Source organism: Eumetopias jubatus, unplaced genomic scaffold, assembly GCF_037043125.1.
Source record: "Eumetopias jubatus isolate StellerSeaLion01/CBP00866 unplaced genomic scaffold, mEumJub1_p1.0 scaffold_9, whole genome shotgun sequence".
In the NCBI taxonomy this organism is placed as follows: domain Eukaryota; kingdom Metazoa; phylum Chordata; class Mammalia; order Carnivora; family Otariidae; genus Eumetopias; species Eumetopias jubatus.
In genome coordinates, this window is record NW_028274815.1 from 85,087,182 (window position 1) to 85,108,785 (window position 21,604).

Sequence of the window (21,604 nt, forward strand, 5' to 3'; positions counted from 1 at the left end):
GATCCTGAAACATTTACAAGGGCCATGCGCTGTCATCATGGCCAGAAAGATAGCAGCCTAAGCAATGAGCCCTAAAAGAGCTCAAATTAATGATCAAGGAAGGGAAACAGTAAAGCAAACTACTGTTTTTCTTTTTCACAGAATTTCCTTAAATAGGTCCAAAACAGCCTTCCTGCTAGAACACAGGATGTTATTTTTATGCTGGGAAAAGGATGGGCAAGGGGTGGGATAGAGCTGAGGCGTGCTCAGCCCCACCGTGAAATCAATTCTGAAAACAACCACCCTGCAGCTACACTAACCACAAACCAACTTTCCATAGGTTTTCACTGTGCCTGGAAAACACACAGATGATACATAAATATAAAAGGAAAACGGTGTCAAAATTGAATAACTCGAGATCACCCAAAATCACTGTTCAGACTCCATCAAAAAAATCAAGTGTAGGGGCACCTGGAAGGCTCAGTTGATTAAGCGTCTGCCTTTGGCTCAGGTCATGACCTCGCAGTCCTAGGATCGAGTCCTGGATCGGGCTCCTTGATCAGCAGGGAGCCTGCTTCCCCCTCTGCCTCCGCCCCTTCCCCTGCTTGTGCCCCCCCACAAATAACATCTTTTTTAAAAATTAAAATAAAAAAAAAATCAAGCGTAGCCAAACTGTGGAAAGAGCCAAGATGTCCATCGACAGATAAATGGATAAAGAAGATGTGGTATATATATACACAATGGAATATTATGCAGCCATCAAAAGGAATGAGATCTTGCCATTTGCAACGACGTGGATAGAACTGAAGAGTATTATGCTGAGTGAAATAAGTCAATCAGAGAAAGACATGTATCATATGACCTCAGTGATATGAGGAATTCTTAATCTCAGTAAACAAACTGAGGGCTGCTGGAGTGGGGTGGAGTGGGAGGGATGGGGTGGCTGGGTGATAGACATTGGGGAGGGTATGTGCTATGGTGAACACTGTGAATTGTGCAAGACTGTTGAATCACAGATCTGTACTTCTGAAACAAATAATGCAATATATGTTAAGAAAAAAAAAGAAGATAGCAGGAGGGGAAGAATGAAGGGGAGTAAGTCAGAGGGGAGACGAACCATGAGAGACGATGGACTCTGAAAAACAAACTGAGGGTTCCAGAGGGGAGGGGGGTGGGGGGATGGGTTAGCCTGGTGATGGGTATTAAAGAGGGCACATTCTGCATGGAGCACTGGGTGTTATGCACAAACAATGAATCATGGAACACTACATCCAAAACTAATGATGTCATGTATGGTGATTAACATAACAATAAAAAAGTTAAAAAAAAAAATCAAGTGTAATCTCCTACCAAAGGGGAAATCCACATAAAAGCCAACTGAATGTTTACATCTCCCTCTGATTTTCTCTCTTTCTTCTTTTTTTTAATATAAGTTCCTATGTCCAACTGCTTCCCTGTGCCAGAGCCACACCTTACTAAACTAGTAAGATACCCATCAAGGAGTTGCACCCTGAAGCTTTGAAAAAACTATAAAACAAAAGGTTGGTTCTTGCTGTGAATTTGTGTGATTATTTAGCACACAGTGAAATCCCAGCATAAAGATACTCCTGTTTATACATGTTCTTTCCCCGCAGTCCAGACCAGAGCCCTGGCATAAATACTGCACAAGATGTCCCTCTCTGCCACATGGAATGTGTGGCCTTAATCCTTGTCCCCCAACACCAGTATTTATAATGGAAAACAGGATTTAAGAAGATATAGGACTTTTCAGTGTGAAGACCAAACTTCTCTTGGCACAAAGAACTGCAAGAGTGTGATTTTGTGCCTTGATTTCATTATCAAATAATATTGACTTAATGCAAAGGGAAGACTGTACATGCCATAGGTCTGGCTTGGCCCCAGGATCAAAAGTTCGGGTCAGCGCTACCGCCTGTCAATTTCCTGCTACAGCTGGCAGCCGCCCTCACCTCCCCTGGAATCCCCTCCAAGTGCTCAGGGGTCACCATGATAACACTGTGGCGAGAAAGCACCTATAGGCCAAAGCCTCACTGCAGGAGTTCCCCACGGATCCAAGTTCAACAGAGTGGGGGATCTTGGATCTGCTGCCTCTGCATTTTATGTTTACATTTGCAACAAAAACTGAATGGGAGAAAAAAACTTCTAAATTATAATCCAACAAAAATCTTGGAATCAGAATAGCACTCCTCAAACACCTACATCAACACAGACCCAGCGCTCTTGGCAAACAGTTTCCATTCCCCATTCATGGTCAACTCCAGGCCATCTGGGTGTGACAGTCTGGCCTCTCCTGTCTTCCCTGGCTTGGTGCCCGCCCCTCCTGACCTTGCACAGGATCCCTGCACCTGGGAAACAGGGGGTCACGCGCTGGTTCCCTCACCTGCACACAGGAATAATAACTGCCTACACCTCACCCATACGCTGAAAGAATTAAATCCGTTAATTATACACAGTGATTAGAACAGTGCCTGGAACACAGTGGGTATTCATGAAGTGTTTACGATTGTCATTTTCCGCTTTCATTGTCCTGGACGTCTTACTCACGGGTACCGCATGTTCCAGGAGCGGGCTCCCCATGATGCAATGGGTGTCTCTGTCTTTTTCTGTCCTCTAAAGAAATGTTGCTTTCAAGATTCCTGCTTCTGCAGAAGGTGGACAAGTAAACTGGGACAGCTTTCGGGAGAGGCCCAGGCTGCATACACTGGGAGCCTGGACATGAGTCTAAGGCAATGGTGGGTGGCTTCTCAAGGAGGGGTCATCATGGCCCGTACTTGCAAACTCCCCAGATGGCCCACAGCACCAATAATGAAAGTATACTATATTCATAGGGAAAGTGCTAATAAAATAACCTCCTGAACACAAGTCTTAGCCTAGCCTACGTTACATGTGCTCAGAACACTTACATTAGCCCACAGTTGTGCAAAATCCTCCAACACAAGGCCTGCTCTGTGATAAGGTGCTGACTGTCTCAAACACCGAGTACTGTGCTGAAAGTGAAAGTGGAAGGGTAGTCTGGGTACGCAACGCTTGTGCCTGTATCAGTTGCTGACCCTCACGATCGCTAGCCGCCTGGGAGCCGCGGCCACTGCCCAGCATCACAAAAGGACAAGACTGCACGTCCTTAGCCCAGAAAAAGATCCAGATTAAAAATCCGAAGTACGGGGCGCCTGGGTGGCCCAGTCGGTTAAGCATCTGCCTTCAGCTCAGGTCATGATCCCGGGGTCCCGTCGGGCTCCCTGCTCGGCGGGGAGTCTGCTTCTCCCTCTGCCTCCACTCCTCCCCCCACTCGTGCTCTCTCACTCTCCTCCTCTCAAATAAATAAATAAAATCTTTAAAAAAAAATTCAAAGTATGGTTTCCACTAAATGTGTACTATTATCACACCACTCTAAAGTCAGAAAATCCTTTAAGCTGACCACTGTAAGTCAGGGATTGGCTAGACCACCATCCTCCTCCAGCAGAGTCAGCTCTGTTCTGAAGAGCCTCCAGTGTCCTATGCATCCCTAATCCTTGCTTCTGCGATCACATGGCTCTTTCTCTAGACATGCTCCCTTCTCAGGGAGCCCGCCTGGGGCTGACACCCGCCCCCCAGCCCTCCGGGCTGGAATGAGGGGCTGCCCAACGCTGAGCCTCCTCTCCACCATCTCCGTGGCCTGGCACCTCCCTCACCAAACCCGAACACACCCCGCGAGCCCCCAACCCTGGCTTGTCTGAAACTTCCCTGCACCCTTAATATATGGGTTGGAAGAATTAACTTGACTCCTTCCCGAGATTCACCATCTGAAACTTCAATGTCTCCTTTGGTAAAAATCCAGAGTTCTCTTGAAGCAATATAAAGCCAGATTCAGTTATTTCAGTGAGTATTACAATTCCCTCCAAAGCAGCGATATTCCTTCTCTACAGAGTAGCCCAGACGACGCAGAGGCCTCTAAGAGAAGCGCTGTGACACCAGCACTGCTGGCCTTCATCAGTTTTACAATTCATGACCATGTGGCCACCCCCGCACTCTCAGCCCCGACCCCGGGTGGGTGGCAATCACTTTCCCCCTTCCCAAGGCCGCCACCACGTTCTGAGTGCAGACAACAGTTTATTTCCCACAACAGTGAATCGCTAATGCCTCTGCGTCTGAAACATAATGGTTATGCTCTGAAAATAACAAGAAGAGGAAATCTGTGCTGAAGGAAAATTAATGAAGCTCTGCTATGACACTGCCAAATTAAGTGACACCACTGTTACCCCGTTACAAACCAAACAACTTGCCAGCCCCGGAAAAACAAATAAACCAAAACAAATTCCACAAAATACTTTTCAGAGCTGAAAAACATTCCTGCTATGGTGTCAATACCACATCAAGTGGAGTTTCTTTTACTCAGAAAAAGGAGAGTTATGTATTGAACGCTGGGTGTGCATACTTTGTAATACACTCTCCTGCACAGAGGAGAATTCTATCACATCAACAGGACATGTTAACTTGTTCATTGCTGCTAAAAGACCGCCGTACACATTACACCAAATGGTAATCCCACTTAGGATGAGCACAGGCTGTAACATTCGATCAGAGGAAAAACTAAAGTGGAGGTAAATTATGGCAGGCACTGTAAGCACAGGCGAGGACAGGTCACTCAAGGGTGCCCTAAATCATGTCATCCTTTGTGTGACAACATGACACCGAGGGGAGGGAGCAAATCAAACAGAGTTCATCTGGTTAAATTCATGCTGTATCTGGCTTCGGCGGGGGAGAGGGAGGGGGAGGATTACTACCTCTGAGACGCACAAGTGTACCCACAAGCTGGATCCAATGATGGATGCTCTTCTCCCTGGACGGGGCTCAGAATCAGGTGGGCACTGTAGGGGCAGAAGGATCGAGGAGATGGGGAGGTTGGGGAGCAGGTGGGGAGACTGTCACAGGCATGTATAAGAATCTTACGCTACAGCTGGAGAAAGGGTAATAGAAAACGGGCTTTAGACTATGGGGGTGGAGAAATGTCTTCTGCTCTCCCTCACGGTGCCGCTCCCACTGCAACAAATGGCAGAAGTGTGAATCCTTTCTTGTGTGAGTCCACTCGGTGCATTCATGAGTGTCCTCCACATGGAGCCTACAGTCAGAACTGGGAGAAACGGTCTCCAATAGTTTTGGTGTCAAAGCTCAGAGGCAAAGCAGATAATTTACTTACCAACATACCGTTTTTACTAAGTTTTGGTAGTACTGAAATTATGTGATCTATAGTTTCATTTCACAAATGTTTACTGCCATGTGCAAAAAAAGGGAAAAGAGGAGTAATAATAGCAGCTACTATTTGGAGAGCACTTGTGAGGCTCCAGCCCCTGTGCTAAGCCCTGCAGTTTTGTACTAATGCCCTAGCAAACTCAGAGGCTAAAAAAAAAAAAAAAAAATGCCCACTTATAATCTACCAGGTCTGCAGGTCAGAAGCCAGGCGCGGTGTGGCTCAGCTAGTTCTCTCTGCCCTCACGGGCTGAAATAAGGTGTCAGCAGGGCTGCGTTCCTGCCACCAGTGGGTGAGTCAAGCTGTTGGCAAAATTCAGTTGCATGAGGCTGCAGCACTGAGGTCCCCATCTCCCTGCCGGCTGTGGCCTGGGAGCTCCCAGAGGCTGCCCGCAGGTTCTGGCTCAAGGCCGCCTTCAGAGCCAGCAGCCGTGGTTCAAGTCCCCCTGACCTCCCCAGTGCCTGTCTCTCGGAGGCATCCCTTCTACTAGATCTCTCCAACTGGCTCCTCCACCTGCTGCTGCCGCTGCTTTTCAACACTCGCGTCATTAGTGGGCCCACCCACATAACCCCAGGAAATCTCGGTGTCTTACTGATACCAGCTGATTCACAACCTTAATTCCATGAGCGAGGCCTTTCACTGCAGCACGCAGACTCTCACACTTTGCAGTTCTGCCTGTGAGCGCCCGCCCTATCATGCGCATTACCTCAATTAACCCTCACAGCAAACCCACGATCAGGTCCAGGGGGAATGTGAGCCTGTTTATCTATTACCTGGATCATCTGGTTCACTTCACAAACTACAGCCTAACCCCAAAATAAATCTGATAGATTAAATAATTACGTTTTAAAGAAACAACAGCAAAAAAGTCACACAAACAAAAAACACCATGGCTGAATATTTCTCTATTCTTGGGACACTTAAAGCATAAAAGAAATAGAACAACAAAGGGGGAAAATAAACAGATGAGACTATAATTATAAAATTTCAATAGAATTATAAGGCAAAAGCCAGATTCAGAGGGAGGGGCAAATGTTAAATATATACCAAATGATTAATATTCCTATTATGAAGAACTACGAAAAGCAAATTTTTTTGAAAAGGTAAAAGAACTATTTAAATTTGTGTGAATTTTAACTTGTTAGAAAACATCTTTTTTAGTCAAAGAACCATGTGCTTTCTAACGAATTAGCAAACTATTTTGTTAGTAGTTTTTGAAGATAATGCTCAGTGCTACTCCTGTGTTCGTGAAACAGACAACATCAAACAAGGAGGACATAGCAGCATTTGGCAAAATTCGCATTCGAACTCTTTATTAAGGAAACAAAATTCAGAGGAAGATAGTTATAATAAAACACTGGAGAACGTTTAAGGATAGGAGTAAATAAAGCAGGGTATACCCATATGATAAATCCTGCTCAGCAACTATACCGGCTCTCCAAGATACTTCATACTGACATGGGAAAATATCCATGACTGGGTAACGTGGAAAAGCAGAACACTACCCTATCCACGCAGGAGGAGGGCAGGTGATAATCGAGCTTTGGAGCCTGAAACCTGCAGCTGAGTTCTGGCCTGACTGCTTAACAGCCCGATGGCTTGGGGCAGACCACAACCCAATTCCAGTTTTCCATAAATATTCAAGGGGGGATGATACCATTTACCTCAGGGCTCTGGTCAGATTTAAATGAGAATGAACGTGAAGTCTGGTGATCCTAAGAGAACTGCTAAGCAAGCACCTGGCAGAGGTTCTCATCAGCACACCTCAGGCAAACCCTCCCCTCCTAGTCTCCTGTGGCTGTTGTAGTTGAGGTGCCACATACTAGGTGAACTAAAACACCAGAAATCTCTTTTCCCACAATTCTAGAAAACAAGGTGTTGGCAAGGCCACGCTTCCCCCAAAGGCTCTAGGGGAGAATCGCTTCTTGCCTTGTAGGCGGTGCTTGGGCTGGGGCTGCATGGTCTCAATCTCTGCTCTGTTGGTGTTTGTGAGACCTGCCCTTCTCCCCATGCATCTGTAACTTCTCCATTCTATCTCTTATAAAGACACTCGCCATTGGAAATATGGCTCACCTGGGGAATCCAGGCTGATCTCATCTTGAGATCCTTAACCTCATTACATCAGCAAAGACCTTTCCCCCACGTAAAATCACATTCACAGGTTCCGGGGATTAAGACATGGATGTATCTTTTTGCGGACCACCGTCCAACCCACTACAGCCCCCAATCCCTGACTCCTTGAGAGTGGCAAAGTTACTGGGGCTTTAAACTCTTAGATGTGGAATTTCACTATTAAGTAGCATTCCACACCAGCCAGCACCCTGCAGGAAGCTCGAAGTACTTTTGCACAAGTGGGGCAGGCATCGGATGTGTTATGCAGTGGGGAGGGTCAAGCACTATATAAGCCCTTCTGGAACAGACCATGATGCTCAAAGCCAGGAGGGCTCGGGGCAGTGCAGTGAAACGCCCACAGTGCCATCACCATTCTTTATCACAGAAACTAGGATAGTGCCTTGTACCCAGTGAGACCATTTCAGAAACGAGGCACAGCTCCCACTCACTGTGGTCGGGGCAGAAGGCTCTGGCTGGGAGCCGGCTGTTCTGGGGAGCCCACCCACCAGGCTCAATGCGCTGTCAGTGTGCACTTTCACTCACCTTCGATGTAGAGCGGCTCCACCACGTCGTGGTTAATCAGCTCGAAGTTCTCATGGCCGATCCAGTGCTCCACATTCCTCTTCCTGCCCGTGAAGAAGTTGTCCACCACAGTCACCTCGTGGCCGTCCATCATGAGCTTGTCAGTGAGGTGGGAGCCCACGAACCCTGCTCCTCCGGTTATCTGCATGCACCCCACGTTCCCAGAGAAAGCACAAGAGGACACGGTGACAAACAACTTCAAGGGGATTTGGCTTTGGTGCAGCCACAATTTAAAACTTGGAAGGAGAGCAAGGAAGGCACTAACAGTTTACAGACAGCATCTTAGCTCTTCCTCCAGAACAAGTCGTCAAATACTACTGCCTACTTCAAAGCAGCCTAAAAATTGAAGCTACCACCCAGTCAATAGTACAGAAAAATAGTTTCAAGTTTCCAAATGTCTCCTCTGACAATTTTACATTAAAAAGTTCTTATTTTATAATGGAAAGGACACTGAACATTACTTATATAATTCTACCACTACTCCTGCAAAGTTTCAGAATGACTCTTTTAATAAGTGATTAGCAACATGCAGAGATTTGGTGAACTACCAAATAACATATGTGGTTTTTGAACTGGACACAAAAACGTCATAAAAAACGATTATCTTTCCAACTGACCAGACTTATCCAAAAGAAAAGAGAAAGGACCCAAACTAATAAAATTATGAATGAAAGGGGAGAGATCACAACTAACACCAAGGAAATAGAAACAATTATTAGAAATTATTATCAACTATACGCCAATAAATTGAGCAACCTGGATGAAACGGATACCTTCCTGGAAACCTATAAACTCCCCAGAGTAAAACAGGAAGAAATTGACAAGCTGAATAGGCCGATAACCATAACAAGATTGAAGCAGTGATCAAAAACCTCCCAAAAAACAAGAGTCCAGGGCCTGATGGATTCCCTGGAGAATTCTACTGACCAGACTTATCCAAAAGGAAAGAGAAAGGACCCAAACTAATAAAATTATGAATGAAAGGGGAGAGATCACAACTAACACCAAGGAAATAGAAACAATTACTAGAAATTATTATCAACTATATGTCAATAAATTGAGCAACCTGGATGAAATGGATACCTTCCTGGAAACCTGGAAACTCCCCAGAGTAAAACAGGAAGAAATTGACAAGCTGAATAGGCCGATAACCATAACAAGATTGAAGCAGTGATCAAAAACCTCCCAAAAAACAAGAGTCCAGGGCCTGATGGATTCCCTGGAGAATTCTACCAAACATTCAAAGAAGAAAAAATACCTATTCTACTGAAGCTGTTTCAAAAAATAGAAACAGAAGGAAAGCTTCCAGATTCATTCTATGCTGCCAGCATTACTTTAATCCTCAAACCAGGCAAAGACCCCATCAAAAAGGAGAATTTCAGACCGATATCCCTGATGAATATGGATTCCAAAATTCTCAACAAGATCCTAGCTAACAGGCTCCAATAATACATTAAAAGGATCATCCACCATGACCAAGTGGGATTTATCTCCAGGATGCAAGGGTGGTTCAACATTCGCAAATCAATCAATGTGATAGAACACATTAGTAAGAGGAGAGAGAAGAACCATATGGTCCTCTCAATTGATGCAGACAAAGCATTTGACAAAATACAGCATCCTTTCCTGATTAAAACTCTTCAGAGTATAGGGATAGAGGGAACATTCCTCAAGTTCATAAAATCCATCTATGAAAAACACACAGCGAATATCATCCTCAATGGGGAAAAGCTGAAAGCCTTTCCCTTAAGATCAGGAATACGTCAAGGATGCCCACTCTTGCCACTACTGTTCAACACAGTCCTAGCAACAGCAATCAGACAACAAAAAGATATAAAAGGTATTCAAATTGGCAAAGAAGAAGTCAAACTCTCTCTCTTCGTTGATGACATGATACTTTATGTGAAAAATCCAAAAGACTCCACCCCCAAATTCCTAGAACTCATACAGCAATTCAGTAATGTGGCAGGATACAAAATCAATGCACAGAAATCAGTTGCTTTCTTATACACTAACAATGCAACTGTAGAAAGAGAAATTAAGAGAAACAATTCCATTTACAATAGCACCAAAAACCATAAGATACCTTGGAATAAACCTAACTAAAGAGGTAAACGATCTATACTCTAGGAACTATAGAACACTCATGAAAGAAATTGAACAAGACACAAAAAGATGGGAAAAAAGTTCCATACTCATGGATCAGAAGAATAAACATTGTTAAAATGTCTATGCTACCCAAAGCAATCTATACCTTCAATGCCATCCCGATCAAAATTCCAATGACATTTTTCAAAGTGCTGGAACAAACAATCCTAAAATTTGTATGGAATCAGAAAAGAATGCGAAGTCCCACATCGGGCTCCCTGCTCAGCGGGAAGCCTGCTTCTCCCTCTCCCGCTCCCCCTGCTTGTGTTCCTGCTCTCACTGTCTCTCTCTGTCAAATAAATAAATAAAACCTTTAAAAAAAAAAAAAAAGAAAGAAAAGAATGCGAATCGCCAAGGAAATGTCGAAAAAAAAAGCAAAGCTGGGGGCATCACGTTGCCCGATTTCAAGCTATACTACAAAGCAGTGATCACCAAGACAGCATGGTACTGGCACAAAAACAGACATATAGACCAATGGAACAGAATAGAGAGCCCAGATATGGACCCTCAACTCTATGGTCAAATAATCTTTGACAAAGCAGGAAAAAATATGCAATGGAAAAAAGAATCTCTTCAATAAATGGTGCTGGGAGAATTGGACAGCTATATACAGAAGAATGAAACTCGACCATTCTCTAACACCATACACAATGATAAACTCAAAACGTATGAAAGACGTCAATGTGAGACAGGAATCCATCAAAATCCTAGAGGAGAACATAGGCAGTAGCCTCTTTTGACATCGGCCACAGCAACTTCTTTCAAGATTCATCTCCACGGTGCCTGGGTGGCTCAGATGGTTAAGTGTCTGCCTTCAGCTCAGGTCATGATCCCAGGGTCTTGGGATCGGGTCCCGCATCGGGCTCCCTGCTCCTTGGGAGCCTGCTTCTCCCTCTGCTTCTCTCTCTCTCTCTCTGTCTCTCATGAATAAATACATAAAATCTTAAAAAAGAAAAAAAAAAGATTCATCTCCAAAGGCTAGTGAAACAAAAGCAAAAATGAACTTTTGGGACTTCATCAAGATAAAAACCTTCTGCACAGCAAAGGAAACAGTCAACAAAACAAAGAAGCAACCCACAGAATGGGAGAAGATATTTGCAAATGATACTACAGATAAGGGCTGGTATCCGAGATCTATAAAGAACTTCTCAGACTCAACACTCAAAAAACAAATAAGTCAAAAAATGGGCAGAAGACATGAACAGATACTTCTCCAAAGAAGACATACAAATGGCAAACAGACACATGAAAAACTGTTCATCATCATTAGCCCTCAGGGAAATTCAAATCAGAACCACACTGAGATACCACCTTACACAAGTTAGAATGGCAAAAATTGACAAGGCAAGAAACAACAAATGTTGGAGAGGTTGTGGAGAAAGGGGAACCTTCTTACACGGTGGGAATGCAAGTTGGTACAGCCACTTTGGAACACAGTGTGGAGGTGCCTCAAAAAATTAAAAAGAGAGCTACCCTATGACCCAGCAATTGCACTCCTGGGTATTTACCCTGAAGACACAGATGTAGTGAAAAGAAGGGCCATATGCACCCCAATGTTCATAGCAGCAATGTCTGCAATAGTTGAACTGTGGAAAGAGCCGAGATGCCCTTCAACAGATGAATGGATAAAGAAGATGTGGTCCGTGTATACAACAGAATATTACTCAGCCTCAGAAAGGACGAATACCCAACTTCTACATCAACATGGATGGGACTGGAGGAGATTACGCTAAGTGAAGTAAGTCAAGCAGAGAAAGTCAGTTATCATATGGTTTCACTTATTTGTGGAACATAAGGAACAGCATGGAAGACATTAGGAGAAGGAAGGGAAAAATGAAGGGGGGGAAATCAGAGGGAGCGATGAACCATGAGAGACTATGGACTCTGAGAAACAAACTGAGGGTTCTAGAGGGGAGCGGGGAGGGGGGATGGGTTAGCCTGGTGATGGGTATTAAGGAGGGCACGTACTGCATGGAGCACTGGGTGTTATACGAAAACAATGAATCGTGGATCACTACATCAGAAACTAATGATGTATTGTATGGTGACTAACACAACATAATAAAATAAAATTTAATAAATAAATAAATAAAGGAAATGGACACCCAGGGGAACTGAGTCTCTGACCACGATCCCCAGATCACCAGTGATAAAAGAATAAGCTCGAAGTCTTCCTAATTTCATATTCTCTCCACTACCTGTAGATATGTCTGGTTCACGTTTTATCCTTAGCACCATTATCCTACATCTCACCTGTATACCTGAATGATGATTTAAAAACAGAATTTTCAGGAAAAACACATGAATTCCAAACCTAGCTCTATTAGTGCTTAACTCGAGGAATGAAAATTCATTTTATTTGAAATAGCCTTCATACCACTGCATTTTCCCAAGCCTTCCACAGTTCATAAGTCAGAAAAATTACATCTCTTTTGAAAGAAATTTAACGTTTTTTAAATGTAACTCTGTATCTATATGCAAATGCTTCTTAAACTAAGATGTTCTGTGGCATGCTAACTTTATCTCCACACCTAAAATAACTGAGCGACGACTCAGAGCTAGCAGAAACGCAATGTACTAAATTGATGCCTCCAACATTTCACTAGTTTTAAGTGGTGACATAAACTTGCTGGAAGCACCTTAGCCTTGCTTGAGACATCTGCCTTCGGCTCAGGTCATGACCCCAGGGTCCTGGGATCGAGCCCTGCACAGGGCTCCCTGCTCGGCGGGAAGTCTGCTTCACCCTCTCCCACTCCCCCTGCTTGTGTTCCCTCTCGCTGTGTCTCTCTCTGTCAAATAAATAAATAAAATCTTAAAAAAAAAATACCATACTTTGAAACGCATTTGAACTGTTTTTCTTGAGTAAGTCCTTTCTATCAAAAATACTTAAAGATTTATGTAACATAGCTGGGTGGTTATACAGTGTCTCTCCCTAATCAATTTCAGCCCATTAGGCAAGCATTTCAAACAGAAACAAAACTGGCAGAATCTCATCACTTACAAGCTCCCCCAGGAAAAACGAATCGCCAAACCCAGGGATACCCTGTGAGTAACAAGGAGCTAAGCCCCCAACGAGAGAGTAGGATGAAAGGACAGGCAACCTCTTCCAGTGGAACTGAACGGACGCCACACAGCTTTGCATGGCTCTGCCGTTAGGAGCTCATCTCAACTGCTTGTACTTCCGGCTCTTGAGGAGCTCACAGGCAGCGAACCTGGTCCAGTTCAAGGGCAGCATTCAAACTCAAGCTGCTTGGTAAGTCTGCAAGAGGAATGGCTTTCTGACAAACCTCTTCTTTGTGCCAAGGCTTCCACAATCACTGAAAAGGCTTTGGGTTTTAGCAACAACATGGCACCAGATGACTCTGAAATGTGGATTAACCTATGCGACGGCAGAGGGGTGAAGGACATTCAGCCCATTTATTGTGGTTATGTGAAAAGTGAAAAAAATTTGGTAATACTCAGCATCGACGGGAAGATCATCCCACGTGAATGTAATAATAACCCTTGCAAAGACTGTGCAGGCTTCGTATGTTAGTGGAGGGCATCAAATATTCTGATCACTCCGACATGTGGCAGCAGAAATATTGGAAAATTAACTTTTCTCTGCTGCTGAAGACACGGATATATTTCTCAATTCATGCTTAAATGCTGACGCATTTTTGATATGGTAGAAATAACCCCAAAAGGGGGCACCTGGGTGGCTCCGTTGGTTAAGCATCTGCCTTTGGCTCGGCTCATGATCCCGGGGTCCTGGGCTCGAGCCCCGCATCGGGCTCCCTGCTCAGCGGGGAGCCTGCTTCTCCCTCTCCCTCTGCCTGCTGCTCCCCCTGCTTGTGCTCTCTCTCTGACAAATAAATAAATAAAACATTAAAAAAAGAAAGAAAGAAAGAAAGAACCCCAAAAGATAGGTGTACAAGTATATGAGATGTTAAGAATCTGCTCAGGGTGAGATTTATGTAAACCAACTAAAAAGGCGAGAGGTTTTCTATAACTTCCAGAAGAAAAGGGAGATTATGATTGAACACAGTTTAATATTGATTCAAGACTATTACTCTGGTGTTTGGGATACATAGTCCTACAGCCTAGATAACAGGTAAAAGAACAAAAAACCACCTTGTGTACCAACCATTTACATATCAAAGTCACAGATAAGACATTTCTTACAGAATGGCAAGGTGAGGTGCTCCACAGACCTGTCCCCAGCAAAAGAACTGTAACTGGTGAGAATTCAAAAACCTAGCCATTTAAAGTCTCTGGAAATTGTCCTAAGGGTATACAGCAAATGAAGAAACATTTATTCAAGAAAATCTACAAAAATTCAGTAAGAACAGAGAGACTCAGTGACACATGGGCCATGGCCCACTCCCACCTTCCACCATTCCCCCTCATAGTTCAGAGTGGGTGCTGGTGTGGCCAGAACAATGGCGCTCCAGGTATCTCACCAGGAAAGGCAGGCCACCCACATTTTTCATTTCCCCCAGCTGTGAGCTGCACAGGTTCAATTCCTGAGGCGTGAGCCAAGTGGTTAAGAGAGACCTTGCTCCTCCAGCTCCCACTCATGCGGCAGAGGCTCTACTCCAGGGATGGCAAGCTATGACAGACTAATGGGATTGTGGTCACCCTTGCCCCAGCTCACTCACGGAGTGGATTCCATGCCCAGAGAGGCAAGGCAAGAAGACCAGGGGTACTGCTCCTGCCAGCCCCCTGCCTGTAAGCAGGAATGTCACTCCCTCCTCCAGCTCCACAGTACTGGCTCAGAGATTCTCCCCTGGGGGCAGAGGCAGTCAATAAAAACACAAGAGCTCCAAAGCTCTCCTCAGAGAGCTAGACTGAATTTGAAAGAGAAATGGGGAAGGTTCAAGCATAAAGGCTGTCTCAAAAACCATGGAGATTTCAGTGGTGAGCAACAGAAAAGAGCCTCGTAGCTCTATGAGAACAAGCTTAGTCACAGGACCGCTAGTTTGGTAGAGAGAGCCAGGGAAAGACACGCCTAAAACTCCTCTTGGGGTCAGGGCAAACCTCAAAGACTGGCCTAAAAATCTACCTCTGCAAAGGGACCAGAATGTAACGGAATCAGGCTGAGGAGCAATTTATAATGCAAAGCACTGATCAAAGCACAGTTTGCTCAACTAGCAATTACTGGAGCCTAACGGTTAGTGTGATACCACACAAGGCAGACAGCTTAACAGAGCAATCAGGCTAAGAGATGGTCACCGCCATCCCACTGCATCCATCCCCAAGGCTGCGGCCTCCGAGCAGAGGCCATCAGAGAGTCCCATACTCCAGGGGAGCAGACATCACTGAAAGAGACCAGCCAAGTCACTAAGCAAGTAAATAAACTCGAAAAAATAAAACAAGGCTTGGAGAAAGGGGAGAACGGTACCCAGAGCTGCTACAATACACTACCTAAAATACCCAGTTCTCTACAAAAGACTTTGAGACACGGAAAGGAAAAGGAATGTGGGACCCAGAGCCAGGGAAAACCACCAGGCGACAAAAACTGCCTGTGTTAGGGCCCGGTTCTCCCATTCAACAGTCCTCAAGTCAGGGAGCATAAACAAGTTCACAAGAATGGGAGGAAACCACGCTTAAAGAAGTAAACAGAGACTAAAAAGAGAACAATTACAACACAGAAACAAATGGAAACTGGGAGGATGACAAGAGAAAAACTCACGACAGAGAGTCAACAACTGATTGGATCTGGCAGAAGCAAGCAAACCTGAAAATGAATCGAGAGAGTTTATGCAACCTGAAGAGCAGAGAGAAGAAAGAAAGTGAATCGCCTCAGACTGGTATGAGGCACCAATGAACACAAGAACATGCATATAATGGGAGCACCAGAAAGGAAGAAAGGGAGGAATAGAAAAAAAATATTCAAAGAAATAATGGCTGAAAACTTCTGCAGACTCACAAAACACATGAATCTACACATTCAAGGAGCTGACCAAACTCCATCCAAGCAGGATAAATGCAAACACAAACAGATGCATGTAGTCAGATCATACTAAAAATGCTGAAAATCAGAGACAAAGATAAAATTCTGGAAGCAGTTGTTCTGGGTTAAATACTGCCCTACAAAATTTATATCCTTCTTAGAATCTCAGAACATGACCTTATTTGGAAATAGGGTGACTGCAGATGTAATCAGTTGAGATCTGGTCATACTGGAGTAGGGTAAACCCTGAATCCAGTAGGTGATGATGGCCGCAAAGACTGGATGGATGTGTCAAGAAGACAAGGAATCCGGGACTAGTGGCAACACCAGAAGCTAAGAGAAAGGCGTGAAACAGATTTCCTCCTAGAAACTTCAGACAGCACGGCCCTGCCAACACCCTGACATCAGAATTCTAGCTTCCAGTAGTGGGAGAGTTTCCGTTTCCGTTGTTTTAAGCTACTGAGCTGGCCAACTGTGACAGTAGCTGGTGGAAAGTAGACAGAAGATAAAGAAAAGGACTCCTCACATACAAGGGACCCCGGACACGACTAACAGCCTATTCTCTATCACAGCTAGTGGAGGAAGCAGTGGAGCAACACATTCAAAGAAGAGAAAAGAAAGAAAACTGTCAGCCAAGAATTTCATATACAACCCAAACTTCTAAAACTGAAAAACAAAAATAGATAAACAAAAAATGAGAGTACTCATTGCCAGCAGGCCCGCCATACAAGAAATACTAAAAGATGTTCTTCAGGCTGAAAGTAAATGATGCCAGGCAGCATTTCCCACACAGGAAACAAAAGAGGGAGGAACAAATAGAGTAATTAGGTAATTATAAAAGACAATGTAATGACACTCTCTCCTTTCTACTCTTAATCGATTTAAAGACCAAATTGTATAGCACAACAATGTGAACATACTTAAAACCACACAACTATATACTTAAATGATACGATGATAAATTGTGTTATGTATATTTTACCACCATCACCACCACAGCAAAATAACTGGATAAAATAATATGCATATTACTGTACTATTTTCCCTGTAAACTATAGAAATATATTTGACAACAATAGCATGACGAGGGTAGATGAGAGTTGTATTGCTGTAAGGCAATGACATCAAAAGTTTACTCAAACCCACAGGAACAGATGAAGGAAACTAGACAGGGTAATGAAAAGGATGATGTAACAAATTCTATAAATACATCTTTACTCTCCTTTATTCCCTCACCTTATTTAAAAGATATAAAATTTAGGGGCACCTGGGTGGCTCAGTCGGTTGGGCAGCTGCCTTCGGCTTAGGTCATGATCCCAGAGTCCTGGGATCGAGCCCCACATCGGGCTCCCTGCTCAGCGGAGAGCCTGTTTCCCCCTCTCCCTCTGCCTGCCACTCTGCCTACTTGTGCTCTCTATCTCTCTGTCAAATAAATAAATAAAATCTTTTCCAAAAAAAAAAAAATTTAAAAAAAGATAAAATTTAAAATTTAAAAATTATAAAATGATTATAACAATGTATTGTGGAGTTTGTAACTTGGATTAAAGTAATATATAAAATTCATAGAAATATCACAGGAAGGGTTGGGTAACAGAACTATGTAGGAATGGCATTTCTATATCTCACTGGAACTCAGTATAAAGCTAAAGTAGAGTATCCTAGGTTAAAATGTAGATGGTAAGCACTAGAATAAATAGCAACAAAATGAATTTTTAAAATACAGTAAAAAATAATTAAAGGAATTCAAATGTCACATAAGAAAAGGTTTACTTAATGCATAAGAAAAGAACAATGGAAGACCAGAGGAACAAAAAAGATATGAGGTATACCAGAAACACAAAATAAAATGGCAATTATAAAGCCAACTATGTCGGTAATAACATTAAGTGTGAATGGATTAAGCCAACCACCCAAAAGGCAGCAACTGCCAAACTGGAAACAAATAAAACAAAACAAGGTCCAACCATATAAATTCTTAAGGGAACACAGTGAAGACTGGATGATACAATGTGTTGAATGTAAAAAAGTATAACACATAGCACAAAAACAATAAGAAAGCTGGAGGGGCTATGATATCAGACAAAATAAACTTTAAAACAAAAAAAATGTTAATAGATAAAGAGAGGCATCTTATAATGACAAAAGGGTCAATCCATCAAGTAACAGTTATAAACACTGATATACCTAACAGAGACCCAAAATATACAAAGCAAAAGTTGAAAGAACTGAAGGAAGAACTAGAGATTTCAACAATAACTGGAGGCATCAACACCTCACTCCCAATAATGGACACAACTATACAGAAAATTAACAAGGAAATGAAGGACTTGAAAAACACTGTAATCCAGCTAGACCCAACAGATTTCTATAGAACACTCAACAACAGCACAATACACAGTCCCTGTAAGAGCACATGAGGGGTGCCTGGCTGGCTCAGCTGGTGGAGCATGAGACTCTTAATCTCAGGGTTGTGAGTTCAAGCCCCACACTGGGTGTTAAGATTACTCAAAAATAAAATCTTCAAAAAAAGAAAAAAAAAGAGTACATGAAATATTATCTAGCATAGACCATATCCTAGGCCATAAAATAAGCCTTAAATTTAAAAGGAATTGAATCATACAATGTAAGTTCTCTGACTACAGTGGAATGAAATTAGATCAATAACAAAGAAATCTGAGAAATTCACAAGTACGCAGAAATTAACCAGCACACTGGCAGATGACTACAGGGTCAAAGAAAAACTTACGAAGAAAATTAGAAAATACTTTGAAATGGGTGACAATGAAGAAACAGCACACCAAAACTTAGGGTAGGCAGCTAAAACAATGTAATTTCTAAAAAGATACAAACTACCAAAATAACTCAAGAAGAGATGGAAAATCTAAATAGATCTATAACAAGAGATTGAATTAGCAATGTTAAAAAAATTAACAAAAAAAGCTTAAGCCCAGATAACTTCTGTGGTGAATTTCACCAAACACTTCAGTAAGAATTAATACCAAATTGTCAGAAATTCACCTTAAAAAATAGAAGAGGAGGGAACACTTTCCCACTTATCCTATGGGGTCAGTATTATTAACCTGATACCTACCAAAAACGGCAAAAGACATCATAAGAAAGGAAAATTATAGACCAAGATCTCTCATAAATACAGACATAAAAATCCTCAGCAAAATGCTAGCAAATCAAATCCACCAGTATATAAAAAAGGATTATACATTAACCAAAAGAGATTTATCCCAGATATGCAAGATCGGTTGCAAACTGAACAAACCAGGGCTAAAAGGGAATCTGGTCAACCTGATAGAAGGCATCTATGACAACCTCTCAGCTAACATCACACTTCACGGTGAAAGACTAAAAGCTTTCCCCTAAGATGAGGAACAAGACAAGGATGTCTGCTCTTCCCACTTCTATTCAACCCTGTACTGGGGTTCTAGCCAGGACAATTAGGCAAGGAAGTGAAATAGAAAACATCCATACTGTTAAGGCAGAAGTTAAACCCCCCATAACTGCAGACAGCATGATCTTGAACAGTACATAAAAAATCCTCAGGAATCTCCTTGAAACTATTAGAACCCAATGATTTCAGCAAAGTTGCAGGGCGTAAGAAAATACGAAAATCTATTGTGTTTCTATTTACTTGCAATACAAAATACAAGAATGAAACTAAAAAATAATTCCATTTATGCTATCAAAAAGGATAAACACTTTAGAAAAAATCTAACAAAAGTGTAAAACTTACACTCTGAAAACTACAAAAAGAATGTTAAAAAAATTAATGAAGACCTAAATAAATAGAAAGACACCCCATGTTCAAGGATCGGAAGACAATATTAAGATGACAATACTGCCCCAATTCATCCACAGATCCAAGGTGGTATCGAAATCTCAGGTGGCTTCTTTAAACAAACTTGATGAGCTAATCCTAAAATTCACCAGGAACTGTAAGGGATCCAGAATAGTCAAAACTATCTTGAAAAAGAAGACAAAGTGGGGGAACTCACACTTCACAATTTCAAAACTTACTATAAAGTTACAGTAACCAACACAGTGGTACTGGCATAAGGACAGACAGGATCAATGGAACAGACCTACTAAGAGTCTAGAAAAAAATATTTTCATGTATGGTCAGCTGATTTTTGACAAGGGTGTCAAGACAATTCAATGGGACATGATTAGTCTCATCAGCCAGGGGCACTAGGTATATACCCAAGAGAACCAAAAAACTATGTCTGCACAAAAATTTGTATACCTATGTTTCATAGCAGCGTTATGCACAATGGCCTCCAAGTAGAAACAACCCCAAATGTCCATCAATTGATAAATGGATAAACAAAATGTGGTACATCCATAATACGGAATATTATCCAGCAACAGACAGGAATGAAGTACTGATTTGTGCTATAGCATGGGTAAACTTTAGAAACATTACTCTAAGTTTAAGAAATCAGATATTAAAGACCACATATTGTATCATTTCATTCATCGAAATGTCCAAAACAGGCAAATGCACTGAGACAGAAAGTAGTTTCAGTGATTGCCAGGAGCTGGGAGGAGGATGTCTGACAGCAGGGATGGGTTTCTTTCTGGAGTGATGAAAACATTCTGGAATTAGGATGGAGTGCTGTCGTAGGACTTTGTAAACATACTATAAACCAGTATGCCGTATATTCTGAACGGGTGACTTACAGTATGTGAATTCTACCTCTATTTAAGAAGCCAGCTTCTTGATATTATAAATATTAATCAGATGTACAAACTTACCAAAATTCTTTTACGGTCCTTTTCTGATAAAAATTTTACTGGCGGGTATTTCTGGGTGAAGCTGTAGAACATGAAGAGATGAGAAAAGAAAAGTCAAACATCTCCTGTGAGGATTTTCTCTACTACCATGAAAACAAAGGCTAGACTGTGGCATTATTATTGTCTGCTCCTTCTATCCATTCCAAGTGAGGGCTGTAGGAACCAAGCGGTTATTGGCTCATCTGAATTCAAGAAATATGCAACCGGCTCCTTGTGTAACATCAAGCTGAGGATAGAGATTCCATCCCGGAGAAGGGAAAATTTACCAAGGTACAGGCTACATGCAGCTAGAGCTAAGCACAAAATAAGGGGGTGGTGGCCTCCTTATAATGCTGTATCGAGGTCTGGAAGGAAGAAAGCAGCTGTGTGAAGTCACAGACCCAAAGCAGGACACTGTGCCTTGCAACGGGAAGAAAAGAAAAAAACTGACTAAGCCTGCTCCCTTACTCTGGGCAATTTCACAATTGCAGCATCTCTTTCTGCACCGGTCCCCCAGGACAAAATGGCTGGGCACCAGCACTTTCTGCCTCCGCGGTCTGCTCTCAACACATCTTAAATCTCATCCCATCTTTCCATAATGCCTCTTGCCCCCAGAAAAGGTCACATGGGTCCCTAACCCCTACTGATGTTTCCGGAGCAGGGCAGTGCAAGCTGCAGATAAAAGATCAAATGAGAGTTGATAAATGCAGATTTGAAATATCCATTCTTAAAGTGGTTAAATGGTTCAGTTAGGAACAAAGTGTTTTTACTAAATTCAGAGAAACCAACTTTACAGTCATTATTTTAATTGGAGAGGTGCC

The 21,604-nt window shown here is 42.7% G+C and overlaps 1 protein-coding gene across 2 annotated transcripts in view; it reads right to left on the minus strand.

The window, feature by feature from the left end:
- The window catches only part of UXS1 (UDP-glucuronate decarboxylase 1), a 97,162-nt gene that overhangs the window by 40,328 nt on the left and 35,230 nt on the right, over positions 1–21,604 (minus strand). For both annotated transcript variants that reach the window (XM_088026619.1, XM_088026618.1), the window contains exons 5-6: positions 20,766–20,826; positions 7,877–8,057 (exon numbers count right to left, since the gene is read on the minus strand). In XM_088026619.1, coding sequence (XP_087882745.1) covers positions 7,877–8,057; positions 20,766–20,826 — 242 coding nt within the window. The remainder of the gene's footprint in view (positions 1–7,876; positions 8,058–20,765; positions 20,827–21,604) is intronic.